The sequence below is a fragment of the Mchenga conophoros genome, linkage group LG11 (genome assembly GCF_057382185.1).
Source record: "Mchenga conophoros isolate Kocher_MC1m ecotype Shallow Benthic linkage group LG11, M_conophoros_male_GT1.1, whole genome shotgun sequence".
NCBI classification, from domain to species: domain Eukaryota; kingdom Metazoa; phylum Chordata; class Actinopteri; order Cichliformes; family Cichlidae; genus Mchenga; species Mchenga conophoros.
This window is the reverse complement of record NC_140536.1, coordinates 22,539,837-22,563,623: the sequence shown is the minus strand read 5'-3', so window position 1 is coordinate 22,563,623 and position 23,787 is coordinate 22,539,837. Positions and strand designations below refer to the sequence as shown.

Below are 23,787 nucleotides of genomic sequence, written 5' to 3'. Positions count from 1 at the left end.
TAAAAATATGGGTGACTCAAGACTTTTGCACTGTATTGTGCAGAAGGGAAAGGAATAAGTATATAAGTTATGTGATGAAAATATTATTATTATATTATTATATATATTATAACAAAGAATTATAACTATTGTTCGAAGCATGTAAACTTTTATTTTTTAGTAAAATTAGTTCGTGTAGATACTAAAGAAAGCAACGCTTCTTTATTAAAAGATCAATTTTTTGTTGTTGTAATTCCACGAAACATCCAGCAGGTGGCAAAGTAGAGGACCCAGGACTGCGGCGCCCACAGGAAACGGAGATCAACAAAGCGGAAGTATTGAAAGGAAACCTCGGTTATTTTTCCAGCTACCCAAAGGGGAAAGTGAGAGACGATTTTTGTGTCAAACAACAAATTTGGCATCACAGCAACGCCGAAGGATGGACAGATAGTGCTTGTTTAACTGAGTAAGTTGACAATTTAACGCACAGTTTTAAGATTTAGCCTCCATATAGATTCTCCACCGGATTCGGTGCTAACGTTAGCCGCTATTGTTTTTAGCACCAATGTTAGCGCAAACTTCGGTGTGTTTTTTATTGTTTGTTTTATTCGGTGAAACTCCACGGCCATGATTAATCTATGATCTGTTGTTTTTATATTTTGAGTGTCGTATTTTTCACTAACTCGATTAATGTTTTCAGTAAACCCATGCCATTGTTTGTCGGCTAAGTTGCATGGCTTGGGTCTATGCATACTTTCGGTATTGTAAAGGTAGTAGAGTTATTAATAAATGTTGTAAACAATAAGTAAAGTCAACTATCGCTAAAAGGCCCTTTATTGTAAATATAAAGCACCGGGTTTTATGGTAAAACTTCGTGTTATTTTTTACTTTAAAACCAGGAAAGTCTTGAGAGCTTTAATAAAGAAAGCAACTGGACTTCTTTAGGTTTCTGAAGACGTTTAATCCAAGAGTCTTATTCAATTTTAAAAAGAAAAGGTGGGACATCCCAGGAATTTTCCCCTTTACGTGGTCCTGAGAGTCGTTAACCCACTATTAATAATGTGACTCATCACATGAACCAAGGTGTGAGTAAAGGAGTGGGCCATTATCATCATCATGAGTTTGTTGATACCTGACATTCTAATTATATCAATAATGGTCGTTCACAGTGGGTGTAGATGGTCATAACCTCAATAGGTCACATGATGGAGTGGGCAAGAGTAGTTTTGCCCTTATCCCCCAGTGATGGAAATGACCCGCACTTTTTTTTGACACTTTGGCTCATGATCAGTAGTCTGTCAACGACTCTAAGGACCACCTCCAAAGGGGATGATCGCTAGTACGGGTTAAATACCTGGACATCCCACCATTTGTCTTTGCAAGCTCCTTTGACTTAGAACTGAAGAAGCCTCTTAAATGGAAGGTCTGGCTTCACAAACCCAAAGACAGTTGGCCCCTTTTTCAAGCTCTGAGAATTGAGAGGCTTCAAAGACATAAACTCTGCATTTTTGCCAAAGAAGACGATGATACAAGGATTTTTTATGAATGTCCTGACATTCAGCCTAAACAGCTTGATCAACCTGTGATTAATTTCTGTAGTAACTCTATTTTGTGACTTTTAATTTCAGATTCACGGCTGCGGTCCTGGTAAAGAGGTAATTCATCACATCTGAGTTCAACTTGCTGCTGAGGGTTCGAGAGAGACCTACCACAACTGTTTTGCCCCGCAGTGACGCTTCAGAGTCTCTCTGCTTTTCCTTTAGCCACCAGCATGGCTAACAGCACTGTGACAGTGGTTAAGGGTCTGCCACCAGGCCCTGCGGGTAGAAGTAGTCCAGAAGGCTCTCAGGTTAGTTAATTTTTTGCTTAGTAGAACCAAAGTCAGGATCTGTGTAATAACTTACTGACTTCACCTCTTAAAATGCAAAAGATTGAGAGTGTATTTTGTTTTACATGAAGATTCTTTCTTTTTCTTTGTTTTGTTTTTTTGGGGGTTTTTTTGTTGTTGTTTTTTACATGAAATATCATGAAAATATCAGTGCAAAACTTATGGCTCCTTGCTTTAAATGTGAGAAAACTGTGTTGTATTGTGTTTTTTTTTCATTTTATTTTTTATCTCTTACTAGAGATGGACCGATCCGATATTACGTATCGGTATCGGTCCGATACTGACCTAAATTACTGGATCGGATATCGGAGAAAAATAAAAAATGTAATCCGATCCATTAAATATCACGAAAGCACCTCACAAAACTTGCAACACGCCGTAACTCACCTCAGAACGTTAGCACGTCGGAGCAGTAGGCATCACGTGATAGAGCGGCTGTGGCATGCGGGACCTGTCGGTGGTCTGGATAGCATGTGGAGCTTCGCTAGCAACCTGGCATTTCATCTCCGACAAAGTTATCCCTGAGAGAAGTAAAGCACGTGTGTAAGTCCATCTCTGAATGTTTGTAAAGCATTCCTGCGTTAAGCTTAACGAGCGACTGCCTCTCGCTCTCCGGCTGCTACTTCAATCATGAAACTGCTTAATGATCAGCTGATCGGCTTTTCTGTCGCGAGTCCGTGTCTCTTGTTTGCTTTTGGCCCACTTTGCACCAGACAGAGGAAACCAGCGGCTGAACAACAGCAGCACGTTTAAGCTTGATCAGCTGTTGTTAGAATTTATTTATTATTACTTTCTACACCAGGATCTTTTTCTACGTAGCTGACGGCTGGTAACTGTGCAGGGGCGGATCTAGCAAAGTTTAGCCAGGGGGGCCGATAGGGCATTAACAGGGAAAAGGGGGCACAAAGACATACTTTTCTTTCTTATTCTCATTTAAAATGTCGAGCTTTTAATTATTTAATATTTATCTGAATCTTACACCCAAAGTTTTAATCTGATGTAAAATGTATAGAAGTCCATTATTGTATATAGTAACTGTTAAGTCTAATATACCCTAGTAAGCTATAGTACTTTTTCCTTTGGGAAGGTACCATCTGTGCAGTCTGCAATTTTGTTGAAGAAAGATGTTGAATCTATTTAATATTTCTTGAAAAATAATTGATTTCTGTGCATTTTTTTTCCACACTGCATCAAATTAAGGTTGATTACGTCAATTAAGCATCATGAGGTGGAGCGTGAGGGGTGGTTCCCTATTTTTTTTAATTTTTTTATTTTTGTTGTTGCTGGGAGTTGGAACCCTATTAGTTAGGTTGCTTAATATTTATGCTAAGTACTCTTTAAAATACCAGAATAGGGAGGATGGTGTAGGTTTAAGTTTATTAGATTGATCAGTATTGCTGAACTATGAAATAATTTTTTTTGCATACAGGTATAACAGAATAGCTTTAGTGTAGTTGTTGTTTTAAACTTGAGTATGAACTTATACAAAATGCAGCAAGATATTTAAAAAACAGTTTTGTTGATTAAAAAACACTATATCGGATTCATATCGGTATCGGCAGATATCCAAATTTATGATATCGGTATCGGACATAAAAAAGTGGTATCGTGCCATCTCTATCTCTTACTATCACTAAGGTATTATGCAGACCACACAACTGCACCCATTAGCTTTTGTTAAAGGATGATGGATGCATCTTCTTTTTTTCCCAGGTGCTAAGTAAGAAAAAGCTGCAGGACCTGGTGAGAGAGATTGACCCAAATGAGCAGCTGGATGAGGACGTTGAGGAGGTTTGTCAGTAGTTTAAATAAATTGTGCAAGATTTTTTTGATCTTCTCTGTATTGAATAACATTTACATATTTTTTCATCATCTGCAATTAAAACTTGCCTAATGCTGTTAACATGATGGTATCCAAGCTATAGTGAAACGGATGGTTTCTTCAGTTCGCTGTCTGGTTTTCAAAATCCCTGTTTTCTTCTCAGATGCTGCTACAAATTGCGGATGATTTTATAGAGAGTGTAGTGACGGCAGCCTGTCAGCTGGCACGCCACCGCAAGTCCAACACCTTGGAGGTGAAAGATGTTCAGTTACATCTAGGTAAGTTGCTTGTGACGTTTTTGAATGATTGGGTCATTCTTTATTTTGTCAGGTTGTACTGTGTGCCTTGAGCTCTCACAAAAAACTTAAGAATGTTTATTCTGCAGTTATTGGTTGGCAGCTGTTTACAGAAATATTATCAAGGCTTATATTTAATTCAGTGCTACATGCCTTATGAGAATTTGATTTGAATTATTTATTTGCTGCTATCATTTGTTGGCTATTTATATTCAAATTTTGTTGTTACTTTGAGAGCACAAGGTGATTTAGCATACTTTATATGCATAAAAAACATCTGGTATGAATTGATTTTTTTATCACTTAAATTATATTAATGATAAGAACTTAATTTAATATTTGTAGATGGTTTCAGATAAATGTTAGGTAAACTATGTGCTTTCTGTGATAAGTTTGAATATCACAGAGGGAGTTTAAATTATTTACTGTAAAAGCCTTGAAAGAAAAAAAAAAAACATGTATATATCAATTTTTGAAAATGAGATGGAAATTAGATCTTTCCTTATAGACTGGGTTATTTGCCAGATATGATCACTTCGATATCAATATCTATTGTAAATCCCGATGAGCCTTTTAAAGTCTGTGGCCTGCTGCCATTGTGCATTGCTTTTCTCAGAGCGCCAGTGGAACATGTGGATTCCTGGTTATGGCTCAGATGAGATCCGGCCGTTCAAGAAGGCTTGTACCACAGAGGCCCACAAACAGGTGAGCGATTGCCTCTGCTGCACATGTTAGATTACTGTAAATGGTAGAATAACTGCTGATGTTATATTTGTCAGTATGGTTAATTTGGTTTGTATTATGATGAACACTGGGCCTAATTGTTTTCATTTATTCTCATTTCAGAGAATGGCGCTGATCCGCAAGACAACCAAAAAGTAGCACGACTAAGATGTACCTATTGTGGTTTTTTTTTTTTTTTTTTTTTTTTTTTCCCCCATTCTCTTTTATTTTCCTGTCAACTGGGATGTTTTTTTTTTTTGTTTGTTTGTTTATTTTTTTTGACTAAAATAGAGAGGTGGTATTGGTGGATGTATTTTTCTTGACATTAATGTTTCATTGTCATAGCTCTGTAAGTTTTATGTGTTTTGCCAGAGTCATTGCACAATAGTGGTCTTTGTATGTTTGATTCTGTATTGTTGCCATTAAGCTAAACCTGGCAGAACTCCATTGCATCTTTGTCAATAAAAATACTTTCTTGGTATCGTTCATTACTTGGATGTCAGTGTTACCTGACTCACGTGCCTTCCTAAAATACTTGGTTTTACCTTTCTCATTAGAGATTTATCATTAGATTAGATATATTGCAAGTAAAGTAAATGACTGATTGGGACTCCTCTGTTTTTATTGAATCAATTTGTGCAATGATTATCATTATACTTCTTTATAGGTTTTTGTAGTTAATTCAGGTGTAAACTACTACACCAACCTTAACACATTTTTTAGCATATTGTTTTGGTTTTTAATTTTTCTTTTGTTTACTTTGTCTTATTTGGATGCAATTTTCCAAACTTCAGATGGAAGAAATTGTCATTGTAAGAAATTAATGACTGAAATTACCAATCGGAAGGTTGGAGTATGGTGTATGTATTGCCAGACTTAAGTTGGTCAAATTACATGGATATGTTAATTATCTGAGATGCTGTTTCACATTTATTAGTCAGCTACCTAGTAGATGTGAAATTGCCACACTATGTATTACATTAATACACCACAAAGGCTCAGATGTGATTAAATGGACTTCCTGCATACTTGCAGCCAACCAAGGATAAAGAAAGATATTCAGAAACAGCAGATGGCTACCAGCCATCATTTAATGACCTTGTTTTAGTTGCAGAGACACTGGGGGAAAACCCCAATTTAATGTATGCACCTGAGAGTTTAATGAATTTCCACAGAAACACCTACAGACAACCAGTTCCTCGCAGGATGTTTACTAGTCATGTTACAAGACAACTGTTCAGGCTCATAAGAATAACTGAAGAGACAAATGAAGGCTCAAGACAATATTTGTAATCTGAACCAAGGGACCAAGTACCTTAATAGCTGCCAGTTACTGGCAGAACAAACAATATAGGAATATAGAAATTGAAAAGAAAATACAGAATACCTTTGTGGAGCAGTGGCTCCAATCCTATCACTTTTGACCCCTCAAAGTCATAAACCTGCTTGCAAACCGCTATTTGTAATGTCTTTGTGTGGGCATGAGCTGTGCAGACTACCTCGCCTCCTCAACCTTCAAGCCGGTGGAACCACTTTACCAGTGTACGGGTTTCGAGGTAGAGAAATCAATAATTTAGATTTGTTCATTTCTTCTCTCACTTTTGAATAATTGTGACTGTGACACAATTACATCTTTAGCACCCATTAGACAAATTAGAGAAAAGAACAAACAACTTGTCATATTACAGCCTCTGCCCCAGCTGAACTGAGGTTAGCCATGACCTCATAAGTCCATTAGCGTAATATGCTGTGGAGCTGGCATCTCACTAAAGAGAGAATTACCATATTTCTCTTATAAATACAGAATATAGATTTTTCTATTAAAAGTCCACAGCTTCACTAGCAGCTTTGAGTACTTTGTAAGGCATATTTTGAGCTCAGTGTTACAAGTGACATTGAGCAAACTTAAATTTTAACCTAATGGTGAAGCTATATCAAGATCGGAAAGGTTATTGGGCTTTACAGTGAAAGGTTCGGTCTCATTAAATGATAATCAATACAACAGGAGTCGAGCGCATGACCTGCTGATGGCAAAAAAGCAAAAAGTGTAAAAATATCTGTTACAGAAAAAAATGAAACACTAAACTGACCTATTTCCCCATTTTATTTCACAGAGCCAACACAAAATAAAATACTAGCATCTTATAGTTCTAAAAGATTCATCTTCACAAAAAATGTGCAAAAATACTTTTCATACCAGCGTGTTTTATGATTTTTGTGCCTTACAGTAATGCCACCACCGATCCAACCTGCTCACAGTTATTTATTGCTTTTACAGTCACGTGAGTTCACATAGATAGGCACCACATGTCCACAGTTTAACCGCAACACTTTTTCTTGTCCTTAGTTGCTGTTCTTGGCTGAGGCATGTTGGCTCGCTGTAACTGTAGCGCCTGTGGGACAGTGCACTTGACTCCATCCCAGCCCTCTTGCAGCTCTATCTCTCCACTCAATAGTCCCTGGTAGATTCGTCGAGTGAGGAGCTCGAAGCACTCCTTTACATGTTGCCCAGACTTTGCAGATGCCTCCACGTAGGGCGTTCCTAGCTGCTGGGCCAGCTTCTCTGCCTCTTCTCGGCTCACCGCCCTTTCCCTGTGAGCATCTCGATCATTCTTTTGACCCACCAGGACGAACAGAACCTTATGTGGCTGTACTCGCTCGCACACCTCAGCATGCCAGTCTTTAATATGGTCAAAGGAGGCTCGATGGGTGATGTCAAACACTAGCATGCCTCCAACTGAGTTGCGGTAATAGGAGCGGGTCACTGATCTGAGGAAAGAAGTGAGACAAAGGGGTAAAAAATCTTGAGAGATAGAAAAACCCACACTGGCAAACAGAATCAACATTTATGTCCTGTTCTAATGAGCAGTTAACAGCTGCTGTGTATAACTTCAGCTCTTTTGGACAAGCATTCATACAAACAGTTCCCCCTGATTTATTGAACCAAAGGTCATCTAAACTGTCAGGTGGTGAAAACTTCATCTAAACAGGTATTTCTGAAAACAGGACAAGCCTTTGGTTCACTTAATGGGATTATAGATCCCATCCAGAGTGAAGTTAAATGCAAACAGGCGTAGTTTGCAATTTGTTTCAGTTCATTCAGCTGGAGAACTGGAAAATAAAGGATTTGGAGACAGAATGAAGCATGCTTCTCCTAGTTCTTTCATTAAATACGCTGAGCCTGGAAAATACTACATTTAAAAGAGCTCAATCTTCCATTTAGAAGTATTGCACAAACTGCACTTCTGTACACAGTACACACCTATCTTGTGGCACTGACAGGGTGGATACACAATCATAGATGAAAGTAAACAAAGCAAAACAACTTCATTGTGAACGGAATAGGCCCTAGTTCAGTTGTCGCACACAACTAAAGTGTCTCTAATTTTCATTTTTTGAACAGGGTCCTTGTAATGTGGCCTAATGCATTAAAAACGACATAAATGTTACCTGGATTCCAACATAAAGCTCATATCATTGTAGACTGCATATATCTTATTCAAAGATCATCCATACCTGAACCTTTCCTGTCCTGCTGTGTCCCAGAACTGCAGCTTTACACGGATCCCCGGTTCCACCTCCAGGAAGTGAACGTAGAAGTCAACACCTACTGTCTCGTTGATGGACTCCATAAACAAGTCCTCTGTGTAGCGTTTCAGTAGGGAGGACTTTCCCACAGCTGAATCGCCCAGCATGATGATCCTGAACTGGTACTGCCACAAAGTCAGGTCCATTGTTGCTGGCAGTTACAAGAGATTAAGACAGGAATGACAGCTTTTGGAGATATGAAGGTGTGCACAAGCGCTGGGAAAGAGAAAAACAGATTGTCATAAAGATTAGAAAAGGTTAAAAGCAAATATAGTGAGAGATTACTGAGACTGAAGAGAAAGAAAGAGACATAACTTCATGGAGACTATCTACCACACAAACTCAACACCAGTTGCTTTCTTACCTCTGACAATCCAAATGTTGAGAAACAGGCATTAAGCCACTCCTTATTAATCTCACTACCAATGCAGCAGCAGTGTTCACAGCCATCCCAAGCTTCTTTCCTTTTGTGACTGCAGTACAGCTCTCATTCTCATGGTGGCTCTTCAAATCCTCTACGAGGGCAGGTATGTAGAAAAATCTTCCCCACAAAGTGGATCCATTTGAGCTGCTGATCTTAACTAGTACAGTAAGCTTGTACACAAGTGTGGCTTTGCAGGGGCGTGTACTTCTAAAGGTTGCTTGTTGATACTTGACTAAAGGAGGGGCAAGAGCACAAGGACAAAGGGAGGGCCAGATGTGGGAAAGGGGGAAGTTTAAGGAAGTAGTGGCTGCATAAAAAAAAACTTATCAGGGGAAACTGTGCAGTTTCCTGTAGTTGAGAGCCAGTAGGGACATCATCATCACCAAACATACAAAATGAGGGTGACTGTTGGCAACTCTAACAGTTGCCACACTATTTGCAACAGTTTTTATCACTTTATGATCTCATATGTGCAGCGAAGATCTGAAAAGGGAAGTTGATAACAATGTCGGTTTTTATCCTCTGGGAAAGCCAAACTGGTCTCACAGCTATATGTAAAGTGACTGTGACCTCTTAACATTATGCAGTGATGGAACGGGTTCAAGTTACATGAAGGGACCATGGAGAGCAACAAGCTTCCTCTCCACTGTCCTGGTTAGTAGGATAAAAAGTCCATCCTTAGGCAGTTGTGACACCAGCATATTTATGAAAAGTCATTCACAGATACTTACAGCTTGTAGGTGTAGTATTCTCCAGGACCTCCCCCCCCCCAAAAAAAAAATACAAATAAACAGATGTGCTGCATAACACATGCATCTAAATTTAATAAATAAAAGGCATTTCAGTACATTTGGGTCACACAATGGTAACAAAATGGGATCTCATGTTACTTAGTAGACTGAAAGTGCAAGAGGGACATTTGATAGTTATAACCTACTAGATGCTTTTACTGATGCTTCAAGATCCATTTGAGATCGTAGTTTTAGTTTTATTCTGTTGTTGTCGCAAAGGTTGCTTAAATTTCCCCAGCTGTCAGATGATTGTGCATCAGCATATTTCAATTTAAACAGTTCTTAGTCAGAAATAGCAGTAAAGGGCAATCATGTTTCCTGGTCATAGGCAAAAGTTGTGCAACATGAACTGGTCAGTTCAGTTTTAGGGCTTCACAAACTAATGGCGTTCCAAAGTGAGCGAGTCTTCAAATGACAGCTTACGTGCAGAAATTAAAAGCCTGCATCCATGTGATTGATTCATGCCTAAATCTTTAACATTATCAGAGCAGAATATTTCACATTTTCACCCAAGAGTCACAGCTTCATGTCCAAACAGATCTGGATGTAATACAGAGAAAGATTGCTTAAAACCAAACCAGTATTAAACTATGGGGGAAATACAGATGAAAAAACTGACAATTACAACAATTTAAAAAGGTAAATATATCAGTAATTCCCAATATATATAATCCCACCTAACCCTTTCTCAATTCCAAAAAACAGAGAAAGTCTCTGAAAAATATTTCTCTGAAAAACTCCAAAATACACATCTTCTCATTATTTTACCAGAACATCATTATGATAACGGCAGTACACTTTATACCGATGGGCTGATGTCTTCCCTTTAATCATGTACCTTAGTGTATTCTTTTTTAACAAGTTCCATTACAGCAACAATTTTTTAAGTTCCCTCATAAAACCTTTATTAATACTTGATTTTTGCAGCAACTTTAAAACACTAAAATAAACAGAATTCACTACCTTTAATATTTTGCTGTAGGCAAAATATTTGAAGAACATAAATTATAAATTGTTATGACAATAAAGTATTAACAATTCAAAAATACAGAGTAATACAAAGATTGTTTGTGCAGAGTCAGTCAGGGTATTTCCTGGGTGATCTCCATGAGCGGCACATACACAAAAATTACTTCTACAAAGACAGAAACTTCAGCTCACGCATGTCCATGTCGGGAGAGCTGCTACCACTGTGATCACTGTAGGTGTCCCTGAAATGAAAGGTAAATTCATAAGATTATTACATCAGCAAGACATTATAGGGGCAATTTTTTCTGTAACTGCGGGAATTGTTGTGACATAGCATCAGTTTTAAATGCAGATATAATATGTGTGGGCAAAATGCTTAATGACTGATGTTAAATATTGATCAAGTTGTAGGTTCTTTGTAAGAGGTTTTTTCACATGTTTACCACTCAGATTACTTATTAAAAGTGTCATCAAAGCATAAATGTCAGCTAAATATGATAAAAAATGAGAGAAAGGTGAAATAACATTCAACTGTTTGGAGGTTGGAGAAACACCGTGATGGAATAAGCGAACTGGGAAGTTATAGCTGCAGTTACAGCTAAACTTCAAAACTGTTGGACTGTCACCATTGCAGTTTCATTTCCTTTAAATAACTTTTGGATTGGCAAGTGATTGATGTGCTGGTGTTTACCGTGGAGAAAGGCGACAGCCCTTGGCCAGGTAGCTCTGGAGTTTTCCTGCAGAGGCCAGCAGGAGACCAAAGTATGGAGGAGAAGGTTTGATAGGTCTGGAGGTGAACTCTGGATGATACTGCACTCCAACAAAGTAACAGTGGTCTGAAACCAAAAAATTGCATATTACTGCACGTTTCTGCTCCCTCAGGCTTCATTTAAACAACAAAGATTAAATGTTTGATATCATAATGAAGGACAGTTTGGGGTTAAACATGATTTCTCTACATCGTGTTCAAGAATTGTATGTATTAGAAGAAGCCGGTGGGTGCTGGATTTCAAACACACTTTCCCCATACCCTCTAATTCAATGACTTCCATCCGCTCTCCTTCCACATCCTGACCAACAAACTGAAGTCCTTTTTGTTCAAAGTGATGCTTCAGCTCTGGATTCACCTGAAATAAGATAAGATTCTGTGATCCAAGGTTTTATTTTTTGTTTTGTTCTTGCAGTACTTCTAGAAGAAAAGCCATGGGCCCAACAAAACAAAATAATGTTCAAATCAAATCTCAAAGTTAGATAAGATACTGCACACAATACTTTTGCTTAATAAATTTTGTAATTACAAAATAATTTCCACACTTTTCGCTGTATAATAAAAAAAAATTTAACCCTTGTTTGGATCACTACCTCAAATCTGTGTCTGTGCCGTTCGTCAACATATTCCACATCTCCATATAGCTTTCCTGGAAGAATAAAAAATATTTTATCAACAGTAATTAGGTAGAAGAAGTCCAGGTATCATTTGATCCAGGGAGATACATACTCAGCACACTGGTGCTGGATGAGAAAATGGTCCGCCTCTTTCCCAACCTCATAGTCCCACCCATCTGGCCTGGGTTGTGTTCTGGCATGTCAATTACCTGTAGGGATCAAATCAAGATTATACAACTAATAATGGATGGTAAACATGCATGGTAAAAAAACAAAACAAAGAAGATAACATACCACAGGGTGTTTGGATTCTGGATTAAATTCTGTGGAGTTGGCATCTGAAAAACACAAGATGAACTGATCTGAGCACAAATCAGCTTTCCAATAGGTGGAAGCCTTAATCATCATTAAATTAGAAACCACTGGAAGCAAATGTTTCTTAGCTGTGTCCTCAGCAGAACTAAACAATCACGTACCTTCCCATCCAAGAACACTGCGGGCAAATTCACACACTGCCAGCTGCATGCCCAAACAAACGCCTGCAAAGAACAAGGCCAGTGGAATTCTAAATATTAAACAACATCTTTTTACATAACATATAAATCACTGACTACATGTAATGAATTTGGATATTAAATGCTACCTCATATGATTAATTGTCAGTAAAGAAAGGTGTGCAGTAAATACAGATTACCCTTTCAATATGCACCAGAGAGAATTTCAGCAGCCAAAACAAATACAAGACCTTGAAACAAAACCCCAGTAGGGGGTTTGTCTTTTCATTGGTGTAAGCGGTATTTGAAAAATTCATATCATACATAAAATATATGAACAGCATCCCAGCACATCCTCTACACCACCCAGCACTAAGGTGTGTAGGACAGAGTCTCTGCTTAGACTGAGTCTATATCTATAATCAACTCAATGTGTTTCCCCCTATTTGTCTTTCAATAACTGCTCAAACTACGTCCAACTGCAATATAATATGATACACAACATACAGCATAGCCTGACATCTCCCTTACCCAGGAATGGCTTATTCTGTTTCCGTGCCCAAGAAATAGCCTCCATCTTGCCTTCTGTCCCTCTTGCACCAAAACCTCCTGGCACCAAGACACCACTGTGGAAAAGAAAGAAAAGACCATCAATGCTCAATTCACTGAGATTTCACAGACACATGTAGAACCACTTAAATCTATTTAAACCTTGTGTCACTCTCTCTGGAAAACTTAAAAAAGCAAAATGCCAGGCTGGTATTGTACAGCCAATGTAAGATAATTCAGTATCGTATGGTTAGTGAACTAAGTAACATAATTAGAAAAGCTTTCGTTTGTGATAGTATCTGATTAAGACACACTAGTGACATTTTTCTTCAAAAAGATGAAGAAGAAAGAAGAAAAAAAACAACAACACTATCCTAAATTGTGTTTCCTTTATCAAAACAACCCCCTGCGGTAATACAATAATCTTTTTCGCTGTCCCCAACTTGTAGCATAACCTGTTACTGCTTCTTTTGAAACAGCCACAGACAAGCAGGACTTTTCTTTTAACCCATTTGCAATATTGCTACTACCATAGCTGCACGAACTATAATACTCTATATATATATAATAGAGTGTACATTTTAATATCAACAGCTGCTGATTATCCACACTTATTAGCGTGTTTTCGCCTTGTTTTGTCTACTCACTGAGCACTGCAGAGTTTCTGCCAGGCCTCGTGATATTTCACTGGATCATCTTGCAGGGTTGTAGTCTCCAAATCTGCAGAGTCTATGTACTGCAATAACAACAAACAGTGTAATCTGGATAGAGATCAGTCAACAACAGGCTGTACAAATACAGGAATATGTGAGGTTTTATTTTAAGTATAGCAAGTTTATCTAAAAACAGTCCAAACTGAAAACAGCGATGCAAAATTCAGAAATTAGAAGAGAGTTGTCTCCTTACCTTGACCTCTAGTTTGTGATTAATGGCAAGGGCTGAGTGCTCTAGGGCCTTAATAACAGATGTGTAGGAGTCAGCTAACTTTGTATATTTTCCCACCAGGGCTATGGAAACATGCTCCAAGAGACGGTCGGATCTGAAAAGAGAGGGAGATGATTTATAGTACAGAATCTGGTGCATTCTTTGAATGATTACTTCCTCAGCTACCCGTTTTACCCGATCCCCTCAACGCTCAGTATGTTGTACTCACTAGGGAAAGAATAAATAAATAAATCTGCTTCTGGTGTCAGCATTCTTTAGGGAAAGTTTTGTGACCAAAATCATAACAAGCAAAATTATTGCTGACATATTAGGAGGTTCTGAAACTTAGATTGAATCTGTCACGCCTACTTGTCTAGTAATGTTATGTTCAAGAAGTGAATATAATATTTTTTTTCATTAGCAGTGTAATGGTGACTAAAAGATCATGCCTGGATGATCTACAAGTCTGACACCAAGTTTTAAATTTAATAAACACACAGAGTCCTTTTTTTGTGTTGTATTTGAGGTTATGTCATGAGCAAGGAGCAAAAACAAACAAACAAGCAAACAAACAAACAAAAACAGCATCGTGGATATTCAAGGCTTCGAAATACACAGTCCAAAACACATAGCAGCCAAGTCCACCTTTTTGTACCTTAAATGAATGTATCTAGTTTTCTCTGTTCAAGACAAAATTCAAAATAGTTAAAGGCTGAGATACTCTTTCCTACCGGTCAGCCATCTCCTTCCACTTTGTTAACATCTTTCTGGGTCTCATCTCAATGGGCAAGTTCAACCGCTCGCACAAGTACCTCACAACACCCTGATCCTCCAGCAGCAGAGGAACTCTATAAATTGAGGAGACATCGTGGACACAGATCACCTGAAAGGAATTAGAAGACGTGTTATTTGTTGTCATCTGCTACCTTTTTTTAAAAAACCATTTTAATACACTGACCTGTCACTTTATTAGGTATGCCTTAGCTATCAAAAGGACCACAGTGTCTCTTGGTATAAAATGTTACAAATCCCCCACATCTTTGCAACATCACCGCTGGTCTGAATTGTTGATACAAAGTAGGATGGATCCACGCTTTCAATTTCTCTACACCACATTCTGACCCCTTCTGAATACCCTGGTTGTAACGAGTGGTTATTTGAGGTACAGCTGCCTTCCTATCAGCTCAAAGCAGTCTGTCTATTCTTCTCCGAACTCTGGAATTAACCTGGAGATGAAAAATCCCAGTAGATCAGCTTTCAAAGTCACATCAACTTTCTTTCCCATTCTGATGCTTGGCTCAAACAAGCACCTGAGCAGGTGTACCTAACAAAGTGGCTGATGAGAGGATATGCTTTCCACATCTGAGGTCAGCATCTATCTAAATCTAATGATATCATAGCAACAAAAAGTAATTACTTAATAATAATAAATTATTATATAATGTTATATCTATTTATAAAATATGACAACATTATCTGAAAGAGTAGATGTGAGTAGTGATGAGAACTGCACTAGCTCATAACTAACATAAGTAGCCTACCCTACCTACAGTTTTACAGGAAATCACCTGTGTGGGCTCCACATGACAAAACATGGAGATCTTTTCCTTGACAGATGTTTCTAGAGGAGTTGTGCAGCGACAAACAATCTGCCAAAAGAAGGACATATATATCAGGATAATGTATACAAACAAAATAATGCCAGAGCGCACACTTGAGTGTTTACGATTTAATACACTCCAAATTTTATTTGATTGTGTACATAATGAAATTAACATGTGATTCAAAAGGATGGCTTTATCAGAAGAATGAGGACAAGATCTGAGAGGTACACTCTTAAGCGAGTTTAAACCAGCTTCTTTGTGCTAACTGACTTGAGAAAACCTAAAACCGGGCATTTCACATCTCATATGACTCTTCGTCCTCACAAAATGATCCCTGTGAGTTCCCCCCAATCCAGTGACAGACATTATCAGATGATACTGATATAATAGTGGTAAAAAAAAAATCTGCCAAATCAATCCTACAGAAAACAGTTCATCTATTGATTTAGCACGCAGTTGTAAAATTAATTCAAGTTAGCCATTTTAATGCTTAGTGCATTTGATATCCATTTGACTTGCAGATATAAGAATCAGTTTAATCTGACTACCCACCAAATCTGCAGACAATCCCAGCCCTCTGAGTTCTCGGACGCTGTTCTGGGTTGGTTTGGTTTTCTGCTCCCCTGTGGTATTGGGCTTTAGAGAAAAGATACAGCCACACAAAACAAAGCATAAATGGCCGTGCAATATAAGTCCAAAGTGATTATCCCCCCCTGTTCAATACCACGTTCCTTCAATTACCAAAAGAATGAATTTAAGACTAATGAAACAAAAATATTTCAAATTACTCATTAGATCTGGTGATCTTACAGGTAATCAATTTTTCTACAATATCTGCTAACACTACTTGGTTGTGCATGGTCACTAGCAAACCATACCTGTGGTATCAAGCTGACATGGATGTTGCAGAAGTTCTCCCTTTTCACCTTAAACTGGAACTGTCTGAAAGCTTCAATAAAAGGCATGCTCTCGATGTCCCCCACTGTGCCTCCTAGCTGTGGACACAAAACACCAGCTTAAAGCACAGAATTACATGCAAGAATACACAGGCTGAGCCTCAGCACTTTGGAAAGACTTGGGAAATACAGCACACTGTCAGCAGTACCAAGCCCATAATACTGTCAGCGCTGGTTTGAAGTATGCTGTATAGAAAGAACTGCTAGAGGCAGGATAATAATTTAACTTGGTTTATGAGAACTTGACTCTTTTAAGCTGCAAATATATTAAAGACGAAATAATTCTGCAGCACATACTGTAAAATAAACACTTGATTTATAACACAATGATTTAACACTGTTTTTTAAAAATACATAAAACATTTATTTCCCAAGGCTAGAAACAGCGCTAGTGTTTTTACAACCTTTCAACAGCAAATCATTTTTTAAATCCCTCTATTTACCAGTTTTTACTGTTTTTTTTTTTTTTTTTGGTGCAGCACAGTGACACTCATTTGTTCGGGTTCAGCTATTTCTCAGACCTGCTGCTGAATGGTGCCAATATTTGCTATCGCTTCAGGCAACAAGCTTTTTTTTTTTTTTTTTTTCAATCCTTTTGGAAAATGTCATCTACTTCTCAAAATCACTAGAAAAACAGAATTGCACAAATGATTAAAGCGGTGGTACTCAGACTGTGAGGTGTGGAGCTACCGCAAGTGGGGCATGGACGACCAGTTGAAAAATGTTAAATGAAACTAAGTTGAATGAAAATTATCCATTTTTATGTGAAAAATACATTTGTTGTAGATATTATAATTACTTTATTTCAGAAAAATTCAACAAGTATTCCACTTCTGAAGTGGAGCATTATTTTTTTAAAAGTCTGAGAACTACTAGACTAAAGAATGACCCATGGTAATGTAAATAAGATACTTCCCACTGCAGCATATTTATTTACACTACAGGTCACCTTGGCCAACAACATAAATCCCAGCTTACCTCTATGACACAAACTTGAGGCTCCACACCGTCCTCATCCACTGAAATGGTTGCCTGCTTCATTACCCATTCCTGAATAGCATCTGTGATGTGTGGCACCACTGACAAAGAAAAGAAACATTTTAGCTATAGTTATCTGTGCATTTGCATTGTATAACTCAACCCTGAGAAATGCATGCACACATGTCAAATCCGCTTTCCTAAGGCCCGTTTTGGCAATAAAAGCAGTTATGTAACCAGTAATATCCAACCTTGTACAGTCTTGCCCAGGTAGTCTCCTTTTCTCTCCTTGTTGATTACTGATTGATAGATCTTTCCAGTTGTGATGTTGTTATCTCTGATAAGGCGGATGTCCAGGAAACGCTCATAGTTACCCAAATCTAGATCCACTTCCCCACCATCATCGAGAACAAACACTTCACCTGGAAAAGACAAACAGTACATCAGTGTTTTCACACAGTTTGTTTCATAGTAGCTTTTCACCTGGTAAAAATCCTTCCTGAGCCCCACTTGAGCCCCGCTTACTAACATAACAAATAAATATATACTTGACACTTTATTACGTACACCTTGCTCATACTGTGTCGGAACCCCCTTTGCCTTCAGGACTGCCGTAATTCTTAGTGGCACAGATTCATCAATGTGTTGGAAACAGTCCAGAGGTTTTGGTCCATGCTGACATAAAAGTATGACTTACTTTGGTGCAGATTTGTTGACTGCACGTCCAAGATGCAACTTCCCTATTCCACCAAATCCCAAAGGTTCTCTATTGGAATGAGATCTGTGATTTTGGCACAGTGAACTAATGTTGTGTTCCATTTGCCTCCAAAGTCAGAGCTATGAATGATGCCATTCCTAAATTTAGTTTGTTCAACAAAAACTTGGAAAAGCAAGCAATGCCATTAATGCATCACTAGCAGTACAACCCAATGCTTGCTTTTGCTTAAAAATGCTGCTGCAAGACATTCACAACTGTCGGTGGTCTGTATATGAGGTGTTTGTGGTTACAAACACACGAATATGCAGGATATCTTCTCTTTTTTGGGACCACTGTATAAAAAAATCTCAAGAGATCAACAGTTTTTGAAATCCCAACCCAGATGGCAAAAACAACCATGTCATGTACAAAGTCACTTAATCTACCTTTCCTTCACATTCAGCTGCTTAGTTTGAACTTCTTCAGCTCATCTTGACCCTATCTAAATGCCTAAATGCCCTCAGTTGCTGCCATGTGATTGGTTGATTTTACACTTCCATTGGCAATCAGTTAAACAGGTGCACCTCAAAAAATGGTCAGGGACTGTACACTGTATGGAAACAACCTGTGCCCACACCACTCTACCTTAAAGGCTCTAACACTCCCACAGCGCTTCTTGTCAAATGTTAACCACAGAACTCCATCAAACAATTGAATCAAACTGCTGATGGCAATTGACTGAGGACAAGGACATTGTTAGAAGCAGTAAATTATAAATTACTTACCGTGCTCATAGGGTGAAAAGGTTCCAGCATCAATATTGATATATGGGTCGATTTTGATGGCTGTGACATGAAGACCGCAGGACTTAAGGATTGTTCCCACACTGCTGGCAATGATGCCCTTACCAATACCAGATATAACGCCACCAGTAACCAGGATGTACTTCATAGTGGCATCTAAGACTAAACACAGAAAACAGGAATCCAGTAAATGACTTACAAATGTACTTTACATTTCTAGGACAAGTTCTTAGCAATACTGGCATTTACAAGCTTTATTTACTCAAGTAGACAAATAGTATTAAAAGTCCCAAGGGTCCTTCTGCAAGTGGAAAAAAAGACATTTTATTCTATAATTTTCTATAGTGTTTTTGGGGAAAATAAATAAACACATGTCCAGCGAGATATTTTAGTTGCTGTATGCTATGCTTGACACTACCCTGTCACCAATACTCCAGAACTTAAATAAGTAGAATTGAATAATGTTGTTTAATACATTTTTGGCCTTCTTTTAAGGTAAGGATAATCAAACTCATACTGAGCATTTAATTTCAGATAAGACTTAATTTACATGGCTGAATCAATACATTATTTTTATTTGTAGATGACGACATAAACATAACAGGGTATCAAACCAGTGCTAGTATTTGTGTTTCTTCAGAAAAAGACCCAAGCTGTGGAATGTATTGGACTATAAAAGTCGAAAATGTAGTTATAAAAATAAAGGAAGTAAACAGAATTGAAAGGAATTTCTTTCTTGGTAATATGTAACAGGCTTCCATCTGTCAGAATGACCGACTTGATCACCCAGTCAAGTCAAACAAGATCGGAAGAAAACAAAACATCTCAAACAGGTTTCAAGGGCTGCACATAAGTTGTGGGACTTACCACCCTTACTGTCCTTTAAATATATTGACGTTAAGTAAATGGGTTTAACAGTTAAAAGACATTTCTGTAGCAACAAAAAACAACAACTTATTTTAATTGTTATATTTGTTAAATAATATGTTATATTTATTAATTTAGTTATCTAGAAGTTAGGACAAGAGAAAGATCATTTTGTTTGTGCGTATGTGTGTGTGTTCGTTGGGGGCGGGGTCAGATTCAAGGAAAACCCTGCACAGAATGACTCCTAAACTGTCTATTTTAACAAGGTACTTGCCCTGCACCAACATTTAAATGGAGAATTTCGCTATGTGCTCAGTAAATTTATAGCTATAACACTTAACAGCACAGCCTGTCTGTTTCATGGTTTGATTAAACTGACAGCATGATGGTGTTTTTCCTTATAGAGGTGTGGCTAACCCTTTGTTTACATCCATTTGTTTACATTGTTCGGACCTATGCATTACAGTGAGACTGTACGAACACAAGTGGGTAAATCCAAATTGTAAAACCTAAGAATGTGTTAACATGTGATCGAATTACACCGGTGTGAAACACGCAGTGAATCATTAACTTTTGTTATTGTTTTTATTGACAATGTATGAAGTTAAATTGGCGGGAAAAAAGAGCGCAAGAGTAACTTCTCCAGAGGGGCTCCTGAGAGCTTTCGCGGGTTACTGAGTTTAGCCGCAGGTAATTTGTCGTTAAAGGATTGCTACATACATATTTCACAGAGGAAAACTGGTCGGTTGATTAGTTTTCACCTGTCGTAACCCAGCTAACATTATCCATACTGTCTTGTGTGAAGTCCTGGCTTACGGATTTTACTTACAGAGACAAAAAAATGATTCATTCATTAGCATCCAACAAGAAAAATGTCATATTTATCGTGTTATTATATCAGTTAACTGGTTATAACCAATTTTGGGACACCAATAACCAAGTTAGCGGCATTTTCTTCACCTATTAAACGACTTTCCGAGATACAGCGTCAATAAAAAAAAATCCATACAAACTCACCAAACGGCTATAGCAAAGTGTCCAGAAATACCTTGATGTAGTGTTTATCTAACGAATTTCTTTCTGTTCGTAAAGAAAGCCCACGTTGTTGCAGTACAGCAAACACGTGTATGACAGGCTGCGCTGACTGGTTGAGCCACTTCTCCAACAGACAGTTTGCGTCCTTCCGTTTCGTAATGTAAGTAAATTTTCCTTTCTTTTGTTTGCTCAGGCAAACCTTGGGCGCCGCTCACACAGGATTAACCAATGGGAGAGCTGAACTGCGGAGAAACTCTGCCTTACAGATTAAACTACGGTCGAATTTTTATGCCCGAGTCTACACACTGGGGCGAATGTAAAGCATTTCAAGGTCAGTGCAGCTTTTTTGAAACTAGAAATTAAAAATCATCAGGAAAATGATTTTGGATTATTAAAGCCTTCTTAATCTTTTTTTTCTTTGTATAAATTGACAGATTTTCTCCACTACTGTGATGAGATATTATCATGCTTAGTAGTGATTACTAATTAAAATAAAGCAAAAAAAAAAAATATAGCTATTATTCTAATTTGAAAGTCAAAATATGTGGAGAAGAACTTTATTCTAATTATCATATTTGTCCGACTCACCACTAGATGTCCTCAGTTTTCTATGTTGCATTATTCATCCCCTAAGCAGGCTAAAGCTTGACCTTTCACAAGTATAATAATACTATTAATAAATAATGATCTGGAAGGAAATAAGCCTTACATTTACTAACACAGAAATTCAATGTCCTCATGTATTATTGTTTGGCAAGTGTGGCACAATGAGACAAAGCACTAGTCCCACTTAAAACCCAGTTTACACCCTAACACAGCCTCGAAGATATTAAAGTTTTTTGTATTCACTGTTGTGCTGCTCCAGTTTTGCTGTGGGTAATGAGAGTGGTGATTCTAATTCATTTCTGTCCATGATCTAATTAAAGACCTCGTCCCTGCCACCTCATTTTCATAAGCTGTTCCCTTCAATTACATCTGACAAGTGAGCAGAGACACACATTAACCTCCTGCAGGAAGAACTACTGTGCTTTCCTCGTGTCTTTGAAACATTAAAATACAAGAGAGCCATTCAAAGCTAATTCCACCTCTCTCAATCTACCTATTTGCAAAACATATCTGAGGATAAGGCCGCACCCACCACCCCCACAGTCTGATGTAGACTTTCTTTGATGCAAATGACAAGAGAGTGCCATGCAATGTTGTATTTGCAATGCTTAGTGGTCATGTGTGTCACAACATCCAAAGTCACTCTCTATAAATGCAACACTATCAGTGTGTATACCTTTTTCAAACAGCGAGAGAAGCCAAAAGGAAGAAGCTTAAGTTAGAGCGAAACTTGTTGACCTAACTCCCAATAAAATAGACGTATTGAAACATATAGCACTGTTTTTGACACTCAAGGTTATTTGTGCACAGACAGATGAGATATGTTATGAGAACTGAACTTTAGGTGTAAAATAGGATAAGATTTTCATTGGGAGTGACCAGGATGGGAGAGGATTAGAAATAAGTATATCAGACGAACATGCTCAAACTAAGCAGCTTGGAGACAAACTTAGAGAGGCAAGACTGAGATGGTTTGGACGTGTGCAGAGGAGGGATGGTGGATATATTGGATAATGGATGTTGAAAATGGAACTGGCAGGCAGGAAGAAAAAAGTAGGATCTCAAAGGAGGTTCATAGGTGTAGCGAAGGAGGACATGCAGAGGGTTGGTGTGACAGAGGAGGAGGCTATAGGGATAGGGTGAGTTGGAGACAGATTATCTGCTGTGGCAACCCCTAAAGGTAGCAACCAAAAGAAGAAGAAGAAAAAGAAGAAGTGATGTAGTTTATTTTAAACTTCATCGGGACAGCTGTTGTCTCCTATTATGTGGTTATGTTGTCTTGTTAGAGCATGAGGTTAGTAGCTATGGTTTGAATTACGCTAACAACAAACACAACAAAGGCAACTTATTGCCAAAACATTTTGTTGGCTAAATATATTCAGGTCTTAAGGAATCATTATGAAGGAAATGTTAGACTTCCTTAGGATCATTTATGCTAACTGTTGGACTATGATCTTGTAATGAGAATTTTACAATTTTCTGATGTTTAAAAACCAGATGATTAACCAGGCAGCTGGGAAAATTCAGCAGTTAAATCCAGGATGAAAGTATGTGTTAATTTCTGCCTTAATTGTATAATTATCTGTAATTGATTACATTAGTTATAAAAAGCACAATTATCTGATTCCATGAAATCATAAATAAAAGACTGCTTGCTTTTTTTGCTGAAGATTATTTGTGTTTCAATTAAGTGACTCAAAAAAATGACTAATATCATCATAATGAAAACAACCATTTCCCTGTTGTGCAAATAAAGTGAATTATCCACGAGAAAAGAATGATGAGAAATATTCCACCAAAGTCAAACATCAGTTTGTTTTGGCAGGTTTCCCCACCACTCCTCTCTGTAAGCTGCATAGCAGCAGGGTCAGATGTCACAAGCTGCTCTACTCTCCCAGACCTCCAGTGGGCAAGAGAGGGCCAACTCCCAGCTCAAGCAGACACAGAAACAGTAGCCCACACCCCTCATGCCAAACACACATTATTTATGAATAAGAGTGGTGCCTTTCCCTGTCCTCTTGTAGTTTTGGAATTTTAAAGACAAATCGATTTAGGATGGGAACACAGATGGCTCTTAAGGCACAATGCAGTTCAAAACCACTCAGAGGAAGAGTGAGCTCTTGGGCAATTAGTGTCATTATGGCTGCTCATGTGCTTGGTGGGCTGGATAAACAGTGGCTGTGGCTTCTAGGGGTTAGGCATGTGGGTAGCATGGATAATAATGATCGGTGCTGTACTGCAGCAGAGCAGCGCATGCACAAAAACACACATAAACACACACAAAACAGCTTTAAATAGATACTGGTCAGAAAGCAAAGGTAAAGAGGAAAAAAGAATGTAAAGGAACTAGAAAAATCAAACCACTTATGATCATAAAACCAAACCAAAACCAAATGTATTCTATTTAA

At 38.0% G+C, this 23,787-nt stretch overlaps 3 protein-coding genes across 5 annotated transcripts; 1 reads left to right on the top strand and 2 right to left on the bottom strand.

Moving 5' to 3' along the window:
* Positions 1–293: 293 nt before the first annotated feature.
* On the top strand, positions 294–5,199 carry taf12 (TAF12 RNA polymerase II, TATA box binding protein (TBP)-associated factor). The gene is made up of 6 exons (XM_085291518.1): positions 294–445; positions 1,608–1,828; positions 3,581–3,658; positions 3,853–3,967; positions 4,602–4,690; positions 4,832–5,199. The coding sequence occupies exons 2-6, from the start codon at positions 1,751–1,753 to the stop codon at positions 4,865–4,867; spliced, it is 396 nt and encodes a 131-aa protein (XP_085147644.1). The 5' UTR covers positions 294–445; positions 1,608–1,750; the 3' UTR covers positions 4,868–5,199.
* Positions 5,200–5,741: 542 nt separating this feature from the next.
* Positions 5,742–9,202, bottom strand: rab42b (RAB42, member RAS oncogene family). 2 transcript variants are annotated; one of them, XM_085291517.1, is made up of 3 exons: positions 8,661–9,202; positions 8,225–8,447; positions 5,742–7,477 (listed from the first exon to the last, which is right to left on the bottom strand). In XM_085291517.1, exons 2-3 carry the CDS (start codon positions 8,440–8,442, stop codon positions 7,027–7,029), a joined length of 669 nt encoding a protein of 222 aa, XP_085147643.1. In that variant the 5' UTR covers positions 8,443–8,447; positions 8,661–9,202; the 3' UTR covers positions 5,742–7,026. The 2 variants fall into 2 exon arrangements, with proteins under 2 accessions (XP_085147643.1, XP_085147641.1); XM_085291515.1 differs by having other exon boundaries at positions 5,744–7,477; positions 8,225–8,512.
* Positions 9,203–9,338: 136 nt separating this feature from the next.
* On the bottom strand, positions 9,339–20,915 carry LOC146564056 (CTP synthase 1-like). 2 transcript variants are annotated; one of them, XM_085291513.1, is made up of 18 exons: positions 20,756–20,915; positions 18,854–19,033; positions 17,623–17,793; positions 17,372–17,472; positions 16,316–16,432; positions 15,990–16,073; positions 15,402–15,482; positions 14,565–14,716; positions 13,816–13,948; positions 13,557–13,645; positions 12,892–12,986; positions 12,343–12,405; positions 12,161–12,204; positions 11,979–12,075; positions 11,843–11,898; positions 11,511–11,607; positions 11,172–11,316; positions 9,339–10,722 (listed from the first exon to the last, which is right to left on the bottom strand). In XM_085291513.1, the coding sequence occupies exons 2-18, from the start codon at positions 19,017–19,019 to the stop codon at positions 10,647–10,649; spliced, it is 1,767 nt and encodes a 588-aa protein (XP_085147639.1). In that variant the 5' UTR covers positions 19,020–19,033; positions 20,756–20,915; the 3' UTR covers positions 9,339–10,646. The 2 variants fall into 2 exon arrangements, with proteins under 2 accessions (XP_085147639.1, XP_085147640.1); XM_085291514.1 differs by having other exon boundaries at positions 20,787–20,874.
* Between the last annotated feature and the right edge of the window lie 2,872 nt (positions 20,916–23,787).

Bases quoted from the DNA above. Each gene is read 5' to 3' on its own strand.
- taf12 (XM_085291518.1), top strand. From the start codon at position 1,751: ATGGCTAACAGCACTGTGACAGTGGTTAAGGGTCTGCCACCAGGCCCT. The intron at 3,968-4,601 runs GTAAGTTGCTTG...TGCTTTTCTCAG, and splicing joins AGATGTTCAGTTACATCTAG to AGCGCCAGTGGAACATGTGG. The intron at 4,691-4,831 runs GTGAGCGATTGC...TTCTCATTTCAG, and splicing joins CCACAGAGGCCCACAAACAG to AGAATGGCGCTGATCCGCAA.
- rab42b (XM_085291517.1), bottom strand. From the start codon at position 8,442: ATGGACCTGACTTTGTGGCAGTACCAGTTCAGGATCATCATGCTGGGC. The intron at 7,478-8,224 runs GTATGGATGATC...TTCTTTCCTCAG, and splicing joins GCAGGACAGGAAAGGTTCAG to ATCAGTGACCCGCTCCTATT.
- LOC146564056 (XM_085291513.1), bottom strand. From the start codon at position 19,019: ATGAAGTACATCCTGGTTACTGGTGGCGTTATATCTGGTATTGGTAAG. The intron at 16,433-17,371 runs GTAAGCTGGGAT...TTGTGTCCACAG, and splicing joins CTCAAGTTTGTGTCATAGAG to CTAGGAGGCACAGTGGGGGA. The intron at 12,076-12,160 runs GTATGTTATCTT...TGATCCCTACAG, and splicing joins CAGAATCCAAACACCCTGTG to GTAATTGACATGCCAGAACA.